This window comes from Bactrocera neohumeralis, chromosome 2 (assembly GCF_024586455.1).
Source record: "Bactrocera neohumeralis isolate Rockhampton chromosome 2, APGP_CSIRO_Bneo_wtdbg2-racon-allhic-juicebox.fasta_v2, whole genome shotgun sequence".
In the NCBI taxonomy this organism is placed as follows: domain Eukaryota; kingdom Metazoa; phylum Arthropoda; class Insecta; order Diptera; family Tephritidae; genus Bactrocera; species Bactrocera neohumeralis.
In genome coordinates this window covers 65,801,132-65,814,814 of record NC_065919.1, presented here as the reverse complement: position 1 = coordinate 65,814,814, position 13,683 = coordinate 65,801,132, and the positions used below count along the sequence as shown (strand labels likewise).

Genomic DNA, 13,683 nt, shown 5'->3' with positions numbered 1-13,683 from the left:
AGTAAATGTTAACGCCAATAATCTTCAAATCTAAAGACAGAATACATATACATACGTGATGCTTCTACATATTGAAAGAAATTTTTGTGGTTTGATTGCATTTGAAATATATATTGTTTTAAAATTTCTTTATAAAATCGTGAGACCCCTCTGTTAATTAAGTCAAGTTACCACTGAAAACTAAAATCAGCTGTTCGATTTCACTATGCCATACATACATACATATATGCACTCAGATTCTTTTACTGCCGCGGTTTTTTTTGCAAGGATGCTGGTATTTCCTCAAAGATGTCTGAAACTTCTAAAACTACAATTGCGATATGGGACTCCAGGTGGTGTACGTTACATACAAAGTGGATCCAGTGACTGCCCTTCGGTGGAAGTAAAATTTTCAAATGGGTAAAAGCAGCTGATAAAATTTGAAACACGTTTTAGTTAACGTAATGTTCACAAAATTCCTTTTACAGACGTAACATGACTATAAGTTCGGGAAAATTTGCGCGTTTTGCCAATGGTACCGCTGTTTGTCAAATGGGCGATACTGCCGTTATGGTAACTGCGGTAGCAAAACCAAAACAAGCGCCCGGTGCAAGTTTCATGCCGCTCGTTGTGGATTATCGGTTAAAAAGTGCTGCATCTGGACGCATACCAATGAATTTTATGCGCCGTGAATTGGGTCCATCAGAGAAGGAGATACTCTCTGCACGTCTCATAGATCGCTCCTTGCGCCCACTTTTCCCTGGAGATTTTCGTACTGAAACGCAACTTGTCTGCAATATGCTGTCAATGGATGCGATATATTCACCTGATGTCTTAGCCATCAATTCCGCTTCAGTTGCCTTAAGTCTCAGTGACATACCTTGGAATGGACCAATCGGTGCAGTACGGTAAGTGAATTGTGGCATTGCAGTAAAATTATGAGCTTATATAATATTTATGCGTTAGTGTGGGACTCTGTGATGGTGAAGTTATAATCAATCCCACAAGGCGTGAACTGCAAACATCCCAACTGGATTTGGTGGTGTCCGCAACGAAACAAAATCTCGTCGTGATGCTTGAAGGCAAAGGCAACATTGTGTTAATGCAAGATTTGCTCAAAGCCATAAAGCAAGGCACCAGAGAGGCGCAACTCATCATCAACGATATTGAACGTTTGCAGAAAGCATACGGTAGAAAAAAGCGTGCCGTTGAAGCAGCACCTGTAGTGGACAATGAAATATCTGAGGCTGTGAAAAGCATGAGTGAAATGCGACTGCGTGAGATCTTCCAGGACGCAACACACGACAAAATATCTCGTGATAATGCGGTGAATGAAGTGCGCACAAACGTAATAGACAAGGTGTGGTCTTCTTACCCAGACACCGAACCAGCACTAATAGGCGAAGAATTCAATAAAGCCTGTAAAAGCATTTTCCGAAATCTGATATTTGAGGAGAACAAACGCTGTGATGGACGCGACTACGATAGTCTGAGAAATATTAGTTGCCAGGTAAAAGAGATGCACCAGTAATTGTTGTGCCAAACTCACCTCCACTCTTTTACAGGTGGATCTTTACAAGCCGCTACATGGTTCGGCACTGTTCCAACGTGGACAGACACAAGTGTTTTGCACTGTTGCCTTAGACTCGCACGAAAGCGCCATGAAGTTAGATGCTGCGGCAGCATTGGACAGGTTTTCCATTAAACTCTAATATAAATTCAACACAATATTAATTTGTTCCTAATTTTAGCGGCTTGAAGGCCAAAAACTTCATGTTGCACTATGAGTTTCCGCCTTATGCTACCGGTGAAGTGGGGCGCATCGGTCCTATCGGACGTCGTGAGCTCGGTCATGGCTCACTGGCGGAGCGCGGACTTGTGCCCACGTTGCCGCACGATTATCCATTCACCGTACGTCTCACCTCTGAAGTGTTGGAGTCGAACGGCTCCAGCTCCATGGCATCGGTTTGCGGCGGTTCCATGGCACTAATGGATGCTGGTGTGCCGGTCACCGCACCAGCTGCCGGCGTTGCCATTGGCTTGGTAACGAAATACGAGAATAACGACACTAAACACATGTCGGATTATCGCATTTTAACGGACATTTTGGGCATTGAAGACTACATGGGCGACATGGATATGAAGGTGGCGGGCACGCGCAAAGGCTTTACCGCTATACAGGCGGATTTGAAAATACCCGGCATACCACTGAAAGTTGTAATGGAGGCATTGCAAAAAGCGACTGACGCCAAAGGGCGTATACTCGATATTATGGGCGAAGTGATAAGGGAGCATCGGTAAAATGCGCGTTTTGCTTTTCCTGCATATTTTGAGTTAAAATTTCTAACATTTACAGCAAGTACCCGAAGGAGTGTTGGCCTGTGACTGAACGCATAACCATCGAACCACACCAGCGCGGTCAACTGATTGGACCCGGTGGCATCAACCTTAAACGCATCTACCTCGAAACGGGCGCAACACTCACAGCAGAGGATGAGACCAGCTACAGCATTTTCGCGCCCTCACAAGCGGCCATGGACGAGGCAAAGGAGCACATTGATGCGCTGCTAGTCAAAGAACGCATACCGGACTTGGAATTCGGCGGCATCTATGCGGCAAAAATCACAGAAATACGCGACACTGGCGTCATGGTGATATTATACCCCAGCATGCCGCCAGCGCTGCTGCACAACTCACAGCTGGACCAAAGAAAGGTGCCTATAATGTTTACTTGACAGCTGCTTTTGTGTTTATAAACGTTGTTTTGCTTACAGATTGCACATCCCTCAGCCTTAGGTCTGGAAGTTGGCCAGGAAATACAGGTGAAGTATTTCGGGCGCGATCCCGTGTCCGGTTTCATGCGTTTGTCCCGCAAGGTGCTGCAAGGCGCCGCCTCAAGCATACCACGCAGTCACAATAAGGCAACGGAGGAGACGTAGTGAACGGCGCCGAATCGTTTTGTTTTGATACTGTTCGCGGTTTAATGCTGCCACTTGAAGAAAACAAACAGCTTTTGTACATATATTTAAAAAATGCAAGTTATAAACTTTATTACAAACACTGACCACACACACATGTATGAATGTATATGACACAACTGAGCGGTTAAGTAAATGTACAACATAAATTATTAGCATAAAATAGTTAAATAAAATATAAAATAGATGGTAAGCTTGTAAAAATACATTGTTGGCAAATTGACTAAACACACTTAAGAGACTACGAGGAGATTGTGTTAAATAAATGCTTTAGCAAAGCAAATCTGAGATTTTGAACCACATTGTATAGAGGAGATGTTAGACAATTTAATTGCAATCACTTTTTCAATTTTTTTTTTTTAAACAAGGAAGTGGCGGGTCAATGCACTGATTGTGCAAATACAAGGCGCTGATGGCCTGGTTGTCAGGGCTAATCAAATGATAATGCGATAATACGAATCCGATATGGTGTACAGGGCAACTACGGTTGCTTTGTCGCCGGTTAGGTAGTCAATAATTTCATCTGTTATTTCGGTTATATACCGTTTGAACTTAGGAAACCTGTGAACGAAACAAAATTGTATTGAATTATTTGAAAAAATTGCGTATAACGGTGCATTTACCGCTCTATCACATTGTTAATTTCAACTTCAGTCTCCTTTTTGTCGGCTTCACGTGGATTAATTGCGCCTACTATGGCATTAACGGTGACTGGCGGCAGCTCCACCACCAGCACGATGACGCTCTCCTTCTTCATGAACTGCGACAGTGTGACGGACATCTGCTGCGTAACCTGTTGGGAATTGTTTTTTTTTTTTGTTAAGATATGTAAATGAAAATTCGAAATTTATGGGAATTTCCATTTTTTTCCGTCACGCACCTGATTCTCGTAGCGGCGCCGCAGGTTGGCCGTCAACTTGTCGTGCACCACAAACACCACCTGCACATTGGGCCACTGACTGGGATTGTAGCTGCTTTTTATGCTCGCGTTCGAGGCAGACGTGGACAAACTGTAATCGCCGCGGCCATAATTACCGCCGCCACCGCCACCACTGCTGCCACCCCCACCACTGCCACTGTAACCGGCATTGCCACCGGCGCTACTATTCGATAACTGACTGACATAGTCGATGGCATTCGCATTGCCCAATTCGGTGCGCAGCTTGCGTATGAAATCGACGAGCTCTGCGCGCGTCACATGGCGCTCCTGAAAACGATCGCGCTCCCACGAGCTAATGCGCAAAGCGCCATTCTCCGCCACCAGTATGATATGCAGAGCGCCCAATTTGGCGAGATCTCGCGCTTCATCGCCAGCGCCGGTGGCAGACTCCACCACATAGCAGCGTATATTTGCAGACCACAGCAGGCGCATAATGTCTGTGACATATTTGAGTGGCGCGCGTGTACCATTCACGCATACCGCCACATCGATGGCGCGACAATCTTTCATGTAATCCATATCTAGGGCGCCCACCAGCTTGTCCAGCCAGAATGAGAGCCCGACACCGCTTATGACGCGACCGGGTATGTTCTGATTGAAACCCTGCGCTTGCTTTTGGAACTCATTCAGTAGTGTGTCGTAGCGCTCGCCCATGGCCAGGACGGAGGAATGCGCGCTGCGATTCGGCTTAAGATCGGCGATCAGTTGCCACACCACGCCGCCACTGCTGGCGCGATCGTAACTGATGGGCAGACCGGCGAAAATGTGTATTGGACACTAGGACGCAGAAAAGGAATTACTTTCAGTTAAGTTAAATGAATGCATTTCGCAAACTCACCGTTACACCCAGACTGTGCGCTAGGCTCACAACCGTCTCCAACTCCCTGAGCGCGCTCTTTGCCAGCGACGCGGCTTCGCCCTTGCCACGTATCAGCGATTTTAGCGACGAATCGTCGACACTGCTGCGTGTGCCGCTCATCAGGAAATTCGCGAGCAGCAGCTCGATTAGCGCCGTAGCCGATGAACGCGATTTCTCCATGATCACCGTGACGCCCGAATGGAATTGAAATTTCGAAATCCGCCCCTCAATGTAGTCCGCTATATTCGCAAATAGCTCCGTGTACGAGGACTTCGGCACATTGCAGTAGAGCAGTATGGCGCGCAACAGCTGTGTGTGATTCATGCGTATGCGCATATTCTTCTCGCGCAGACGCGGTATCTCATTCGTAATCTCAAAGGCGAGCGCCAATAGTTCGGCATCCACGATGGGACTGCTGGCGTATGGCGTAATTATATCGAAGGCACATTCGTAACTTTGTTTCGGGTGAAAATTGAATACTTTCTCTTCGCGGTATACGCGATCGACGCAATAACGGCGCATCATATTCACACCGTTCATGGCTATGTGGCGCGCGAACTCCGTACGCAAATCGCTGGGCAGCACCACCACACAGCCGGAGTGTGTCATCAGACGCACGGGATTGTTCCACGGATTGGTGCGCTTCGACAGCGGTGACAGCAATGGTGTGTCCACTTCGATGCCGCCATGTTTGCGAAACAAACCGACAACCTTGGCCTTGACACATTCAAAAATCGGATTCAACGACACGAAGCCATCCAATGAGATGGGCGCATTCCAGGATTTCATGTTACGGGAGCTGCCAAAATGATAGGTGTATTCGAGCAGTTCGTCGCTCTGTTGTTGCAGGCAGCGCGCCACCAGATGCTTGTAGGCTTTACTTTGAGGATTGGCCAGCGCATGACGCAGCATTTCTTGCAATTCGTTCGCTTCAAGTTGCGCGGGCGGCACCAAATCTGAGGAGAGCAACTCTTCGGCGGTGGGACGCTGTGCCGGTTCGTGATTCAGCAGCCAGCGTAGTATCTGTTAATAAGCATTAAATGTTATAAAATTGTTCAGTAGACAGTTTAATGTGCAAACGCCTTGCCTTGACGGTTTTCTCATAACGGTTATCGCTCAGCATATTCTCTGGTATAACAATGGCGGCGGTGCGCAACGCGACTATGGTTTGCACACGCTCCATGCCCGTCTCGAATGGCGGCTGTGACATTTCGAAAAGTATTATGCCCAAGGTATACATGTCGACCTTCTGACCGTAAGTGGATTTCGAAGCGTTGCCGGTCAACTCAGGCGCCACGTAAAGCGTGGTGCCCACCTTACCGGTGCCGGTGCCATCCTCTATGGAAGCTACCTGCATAGATTGCTGATTTGTTTGCTCATCTAAAAAATATAAATTTGCTTAATTTTTTTAATTTATTTTATTTGTGCCACTTAGACATACGTTGGCTTTGTAGCGCCAGAAAACTGGTTGTCGCCAAACCAAAATCACCGATTTTTATCTGATCGTGCGTATCCAAAAATATATTAACGGGCTTCAAATCACGATGTATAATGCCTTGTTGGTGTATGTGTGATAAACCCTCAGCTATTTCGCGAAATAGACGCCATAGGCGTTCCGTGTCTTCGCACAGGTTATCATCTATGGCAGTTCTATGAAAAGTATGAGAATTTCAGTGTTTTTGTTGCATATTTTGTACAGAAAAGTAGTCACCTTAATGTGCACTTCTCGCAGAACTCCATTTGTATGTACATAACTTGCATAGGTTTGGGTGCGTTGCCGCCCTTTGAAACTTGCCGCGACGATTCCTCCTCTTCGTCATCGTCGTCATCATCATCGTAATTGACAATTTCGCCATTTGAGTCCACAAACTCAATGCCATCGGAGTCGGAATCATCTGCATTCGGTCTGTATACAAAGATTTCACGTAAATACCAAACTATATTTATGGCATTTGAGCACATTTCGTACTTACACACAACCGCTCCACATGCTGGACGAGCTTTCGTCGCCCACTTTAACTGGCAGACCCAATTGTGATGATTTTGTTGGTTTATAGCTGATGTCGTTGCTGCCTGACAGTTCATCGCCCAAGAGTTTATCCTATAATTGATATAATTTTAGTTATTATTGTATAACACTACTCAGGCAAGCTTTTCCTTACCATTTCCGCTTCATCCGCCTCAGTAACGCTCTCGATCCAACTGTTAAAGTAGCGCACAACATTCTCGTGATTCAAGCGGGAGAGCAATTCCACCTCACGTGTCATTTTCTTATAAAGTTGGCGACTACGCGCTGACAGTGGTATACGTTTTAACGCATACTGACGGTTATCTAATATGTTGCGTACCTGGAAATTATACATTTGTTTCATTACAGAAATCATCATTCTTATATATCTTATTAAATGAAGAGGGTATGTTAAGTTTCGCCACGGCGTTTTTAAGTAACCGGGTCAGAGCCGGATTATTATCCGGCCAAAAACAGACAATTCGGTACCAAATCACGAAATTACTTGAAATAAATTGTTCAGATCGGACCACTATATGAAGAAAATCAAGTCCTTGTGTGGGAAATTATTTTATTTCAAGACTTATATTGACGTAATTAGAGTAATAAACTGAAATCTAATCTGCGAAGGCTATTATACTTTTGGTGCAAACGTTTTTCTTTTTTATTGCTTTTTATTACCACAAGCTCACCTTCAGCACATCACCGAAAGCGCCCTTACCCAAATATGTGAGCACTTCGAACTCATTGCGCAGTCTGGATTGGCTCACGGGCATTACAGGCATAACGGAGAGCGAAGCAGGCGGATGTTGTTGTTGGCGCTCGAGACGATCCTGCGGTTTGGCATTCTGCAGCGCGACGCCAGGCGTTCCACCAGATATGCGCCGTGGCATTTTCTGTGTCAAAGCAAGCGCGAGTTGCGCATTAGCTTTATCGTCATGGCTGAGCAGGGATGAATGTAGAAAAGGATGGTCCAATAGCTCTGAAGCCGAGAGTGTACGATCGGAGTTGCATCTGAAAATAGTTGAATTTAATATATAGCAAAAAATAAAATGAGGTTATTTTCAGCGTACTTGTCGATGAAATCACGCATCTCGTACGTATGTGTTGACATTAAACTCTCGATGAGCGCTCCAAATGCGGGCAGATCACCTTGCACCGAACGCTGGCCTATACCGCCCACAAGCTCTAATAAGTTAGGCACCAAAGAAAAGTCTGTGCAACGCAAGGTGCCCGTGTTGTCCATAAATACTGTGCTATCCATGAGGTGACTGTGCGAGACGCCTTTGTTGTGTAGGAATACCAGCGCGTCGAGCACACCACGCGCAACCATGCGCACGCCTTCAATGCACCAACCCAGACTGGATGATATGTTCAACAAACTGGTGCCGAGCAGAAAATCTTGCACCAAATACACAATCAGTCCTTCCTTACGTTTTATGCATAATACACACTCGTACTGTATAAGATTTTTATGGTGTAATTGTGAAAGTGTCGTGACTTGTTTCTCAATAGAGGCGATAACGTCTTCGACACGATGATTACCACCGCATTTCGGCTCTGTTGCAATCCAATAGCAATGTCCGCCATTTCCACATTTTTGTTCTAATTGCGAATACTTAATGGTCCATTCGGTCACATAGAGTAGTTGACCACTGTCCAAATCTATGCCTGTATACGCCACACAGCCTTTCTGTGAGTGACCTGCAATTGTAGCCAACGCATTGAATGATATAACTCAAATTACAAATATTTATGCATGTGTTTAACTCACCTAAACAACAACCCCTTTGTACTTGCCGTCCTACTCTATGGAAGTAAAGCTTTTCACTGTTGCGATGTTCCAAACATTTGTTTGGGTAACAATGACTGCGATAGTATGGCGATGAATTCTCGGAACTCTCCGATGAGCTGGCGTGATAGTTTGATTCGCTCATGCTACGACGTGTCTCACCACTACGCCTTTTTGCTTCACTTTTAAACATTTCTTTACGACGCTCAACCTCCTCGATCAATGTTTGTCGCTCTAAATTTTCCTTACGTTTCTGTTTGTCAAGTCGTTCTTGTTCACGCTTTTGATTTTCCTGTAACATTTCGTCATAGAAGGAACCGCGCGGTGGCTTATTATATTTAAGTAGAAAAGATTGTACAGTTTGCGCCAACTCATATATCATCACTTCACCGCGAAGCTCCTCTGATTGCTGTTGTAATTTTTGCAATAATTCTTCTACCAACTGGTCTGAGAGTCCTTTCGATTCTTCTATTAGTATTTTGGGCGCGCTGTTTAATGGAAATAACTGTTATACCGGTATTTTATTTGCACCAAATGAACACTTACATTTTTGGATATTTTGATGGGCATATAATGTGCAGTTTAGTGCGCGCGTATGCTTCCGTGTGTCCATTTGAGGAATCGCGCAGTGGCGTTAGCGATATGCGTATTTCGGTTGGCTTCCATTGTGCCGCTGGCGTATCTGTGTCACAGCTGGGACGTAACACCTCCACATCGTTAGCGAAAATTGCCTACAATTTCACATTTTTCAATAAATTAATTAAAGTACTATTGTTTTATTGTAATTTGGCACACCTTAATCACTTCTAATTCGTGTATTTGACGCTCACGAAATGACTCCTTCACCACCGGTGTCGCCATTGCCGTGACGTTTTATCGCTTATATTCAGGATTTTTGTGTAAAAAATATCACTTCGTCCGCTTTATAAACTGTTGTTGCAGTTCTTAGTGTACCCCTCGTTCTGCACATCACTTGTCTTGATTTAGTTTAATTAGTAAACCTCGTTTATTTATAGCGCTCTTTTATTTTATCGCGGTTTGCAAAAATTCAACTTTTACGTATTGCATACAATTCCCTCCAGAAAAATCCAGTGATGAAACAGCTGGTGGTTTATTATCGCAAAAATAATTTATCGTTAGTTGCGCATCTTCAGTTTCTGATAGGAATTGTTTTGTTATTGGTTTGTTTACTTGACGCTCCATTAGTTGTTGTATGCTAGTCCCTATCAGAACAGAATTTCGCGAATTTGCCGGTTGCGCTTATCGATAGTTAGCTATGAATGTATATCACACTGGCGAGCGATAAATTATTAGCGATGCAATATTTGTTAGTTCAAGAACTTCGAAAACTTTTATTAATCGATTTAATTCAAATCGTGCAATTTTATAATTAAGGCAAAACTAGAGTAATATTTAAAATTTTGCTTTCGTAGCCTCCAACAGCAGAAGATGGGCAACAAGTAGTCTGAACTAGCTCAAGGGGGTACATTCACTTGCTAGTCAGAAAAAATAATAATTTACTCTTATAACCGGCGATTTAGAGTAATTTTGGATTCCCTTGAACCTGTAGGCAATCTCTAGGAGCACTTCCGAAAAAAGATGTCCGGCGATGAGGAAGATTGCCCTGCTTGAAATTACCTCAAGTAAAAAAGAAATCACTATAAAAGATAAATTAGGGTAATGATCGAAGCACTGATCCAAATTTTTATTTCTTGCAAAATGGCGGCTATCCAAAAAAAGTTAATGTAGAAGGTACCGCCTGAACAAGCTGTCATTTAATTTTCTGTTACTAAATTGTTTCTTAAATGCTGGCCACCAAACCATTGCTCCACATGCAAGAATTGGTCTAAGGACAACCGTATACTTCCGGATGACTGTATTCAGTTTTAGGCCGCAGTTCCCGCTGTATTTTTTTTATTGATTTTACTTCGTTTCCCAATATAAATTTTCCAGTTCAGGTTGGAATCGATCACGTCCCCTGAATATTTTGCTATGAAGACAAGAGAAGTTGTAGTACCCCGAGAAGGGAAGAAAATTGAGATATTTTGCTTTTACTCGTGAAAAGCATCAGTTCCATTTTACAGGGGTTAATCCCTAGTCCGTTATTTGCGGCCCATTGATGTAACCTTGGAAATGTTTCCACTGTAATCTATCGACAACCTTAAGTCCGTTGGTCGTGTAAAGGAATTGTTATTTAAGGTGATCCAAGTGATCCGGTATGAAGTTGAAGTGTGTGAAGATTTGTGAGTGTTCAGACACGTGTTCTTTTAGGAACACATATTCTCTGAGCCCGATGGCAACTTTCGACGATGTCTATGGGCACTATGTGCAAGAGTTGTGTGGTGCCCACATGCTGATAAACCCCACCTGTTGAGCGCTATCGAGTTTCTTTGCAAGTGTGGTCTTTTCGACAGCCCTCCACGATATAAAAACGCCATAGAACATAATGAGCTTGACTATGGTGTCATAGAGCCAGAGGACTACTTTCGGTGCGAGGCCTCAACTTTTGCCATTGGCTCCCCTACATAATAAGGCAATCGTTTCCATCGGTACCTAAAAAGACTTCACTGTAAATAATTTATAAAAAAATAAATTAAAAAGAACACACGCTTCCGCTTTTTATTTTCATTTTGTATCGCACAACTTTAGAAAACACTTCAAAAATTCTTCTAACTGAAAAATATTTTCGGAAACTTTTTAAACTTACACAAAAAAATCTAAATTGCTTTTTAGTCTTTAAAATTTTAACCAAACAATTTCTCGCGCTAAATTAAGTATAATTTCCACTCGTGCAGTCAATTTAAAACCAATCAGAGGTCCGTTGCAGCGCATGAAATAAGGAAAGCGAAAAAGAAAATTAAAGAAAAACGAAGATGTCCCGTAGACAGCGTGTTGTCGTAGTAGTGGATGAGGATGTACGCGGAGGCGATCCCGAAGAGTTTCGCAACGTTTTGGATCTCTCCATGTCCATACCGTCATCCGCGCTCAAAAGCTTCAAGTCAGCCACTTACGCCAAATGGGCAACGCATGCGCACACACAGCCGCTGCGTTTCGATTGTGTGGGCACAACACGAAACGCATTCGTACGCGCCGAATATGCCATGCTCATGGACGAACTGTTTCTAAATAAATCCAGTTGCTGCTTGCTGCAATTCTTTCCGCTACGCGAATGCCAAATATCATTTTTATGCAATTTACTCGTCTCCGAGGTGGACAAGCGCATCATGACAATGCAGGCCAGGTTAATGAAGATCAAGGTGAGTCGATTTTGACACGTTGTAGATCTGCAGAAATTACCAAAATGAAGTGCTACCTTTCGCAACTCTGTCACAGGTGGAATATTATGATCTACGCAAGTATGATGTCGTCAATTTCCTCGGCTCCAGCCAACCACGTTCGACCACGAAGAATAAACGCCATTCACGTCCACAGAATATATTTAGTAATACCTTGGAATTATTGCGTTGGCTGCAAACCCGTTACCTGCAGCTCTTCGCCAAGGGTCAAGGCACTGAAAACATGGACGTGGAGTTCACTTTTAGTGACACACAGACACGCATCCACACCGTGCGCCTCTCTGTTATGCATGTCTTTCTCTGTCACATGGATAGCGATACGAAGACTTGTCTTCGTAATTGTTTCGAGAATATACATAGCGCGAAACGTGGTCGAAAGAGTATTATGCTTACCGATTGCCTGCGCGAAATACTGGGACCAAAAGACAACTGGTTTACCTGGTTCGTCTTCCATGTGCCGATAGCGAAAGGTCGTGGTATAATCATTGATGATCAACTGAATTTAGCGAGTTCTGCGTACGCCGGTATCAATGCGAAAGACTCTTCAGATGTAAGTTAAACCCGGTGTTTTACTTCCTATTTATATTTTAACGCTTCAACTTGCAGGTCAAAGCGCCGGACGATTTCGATTTAAGCAGCTTGCTCTCCTTCTTACACGTCTCTAGCGGTTCACAGCTGACTGTCAATTCGCAACTGGGCGCGTCCACCTTAAGTATGGCACAAAATACTCCAACCTTTATTGCAGCTAATTCGTCCCGCTCGATATCCAACAGATTAAAGAACAAGAATAATCAGACCTATAATCTGAATACCTGGTATACGAAAATGGATCAGCTGGTGCCGGCGGTGCTTAAACATATCCACAGTTTGTACGAGTATAAATATCGTGAAAATATACAAAAAATTTGTTTCGAACTCAAGCACATGTTAAGCTTTAGCTCGCTCCGTCCATCGAACAGTAATTGTTGCATGGGTCGTGAAGCTGAACGCTCGGAGTCATTAGATAAGCTCGAAAAGAATTATCTCATGATCATAAGGGAGTTCATACGTTTGGCTAAAGAGATTGAGAATTCGCCGGATAGCGCGATCTTGCGTGTCTATCTCGATGCCAAGAAGAAGGAGATAAAAGATTATGCTACGAGTTGCAAATTGCGTCATCTGGAGACATGCCAGAACTCGCTAATCGAAACGATTAAAGGCGAAAGAAATCTGCTCACCAAAACTGGTACAAATATTGAGTTTATAAAATATCCATCCTTCAAGGCTACCATTTCGGGCAATGCATAGCATGCGGAGTAGATTTAGCTGCCGTAACGGTACTCTGAAATTTGTGAGGCACCAAATTTAACTGTATTTTGGCAATAACTTTCTTTGCTCTCACCTAAGCTATACAGTGAGTACAGATATTACCAAAGTACGGTTAAAATATGATATCTTATTGTAAAAAAAAATCTAATCTATGGCTGGCTCGTGATGAGTAGAAGTTTGAAAAATATGAATAAAAAATTGCAAAATCTGAATATCATTCTTTAAGACAGTCTTGCAAGTTGAACTGAGTTTTGGAATATTCGAAAAAGTTTGCTCGAAATAACGAGCTTCTAAATAAAGACACATCTCTACCAATAGTCTTTTGGCTTATTTCAATTCCTTACTTCGTTTTATGGTCTCAGAGGTTATACCAAATTTAGGGAATTTTGCAGCTTAATAATCATTAGGTGAAACTTACCTCAACAATTAACTCCCAGAGATGAATAATTTCCTACTTCGCTCTTCAGATCAGGATATTGAACTTTTTGGCGGTGTTAATAAGTATGCTTTAGGTTAAAAGGGG

At 43.5% G+C, this 13,683-nt stretch overlaps 3 protein-coding genes across 3 annotated transcripts; 2 read left to right on the top strand and 1 right to left on the bottom strand.

Annotated features, from left to right (window-relative positions):
* Nucleotides 1–210: 210 nt before the first annotated feature.
* LOC126751815 (polyribonucleotide nucleotidyltransferase 1, mitochondrial) lies at nt 211–3,240 on the top strand. Its single transcript, XM_050462371.1, has 7 exons — nt 211–399; nt 468–887; nt 946–1,489; nt 1,545–1,672; nt 1,731–2,276; nt 2,336–2,693; nt 2,754–3,240. The coding sequence occupies exons 1-7, from the start codon at nt 227–229 to the stop codon at nt 2,916–2,918; spliced, it is 2,334 nt and encodes a 777-aa protein (XP_050318328.1). The 5' UTR covers nt 211–226; the 3' UTR covers nt 2,919–3,240.
* On the bottom strand, nt 2,991–9,679 carry LOC126751740 (eIF-2-alpha kinase GCN2). The gene is made up of 14 exons (XM_050462253.1): nt 9,352–9,679; nt 9,103–9,287; nt 8,539–9,044; nt 7,838–8,468; nt 7,457–7,778; nt 6,919–7,104; nt 6,730–6,857; nt 6,468–6,662; nt 6,198–6,406; nt 5,844–6,136; nt 4,736–5,779; nt 3,838–4,674; nt 3,581–3,750; nt 2,991–3,518 (listed from the first exon to the last, which is right to left on the bottom strand). Exons 1-14 carry the CDS (start codon nt 9,415–9,417, stop codon nt 3,392–3,394), a joined length of 4,899 nt encoding a protein of 1,632 aa, XP_050318210.1. The 5' UTR covers nt 9,418–9,679; the 3' UTR covers nt 2,991–3,391.
* A 1,528-nt stretch (nt 9,680–11,207) lies between these two features.
* LOC126751952 (uncharacterized) lies at nt 11,208–13,372 on the top strand. Its single transcript, XM_050462428.1, has 3 exons — nt 11,208–11,813; nt 11,890–12,402; nt 12,459–13,372. The coding sequence occupies exons 1-3, from the start codon at nt 11,430–11,432 to the stop codon at nt 13,137–13,139; spliced, it is 1,578 nt and encodes a 525-aa protein (XP_050318385.1). The 5' UTR covers nt 11,208–11,429; the 3' UTR covers nt 13,140–13,372.
* The last annotated feature ends 311 nt before the right edge of the window (nt 13,373–13,683 follow it).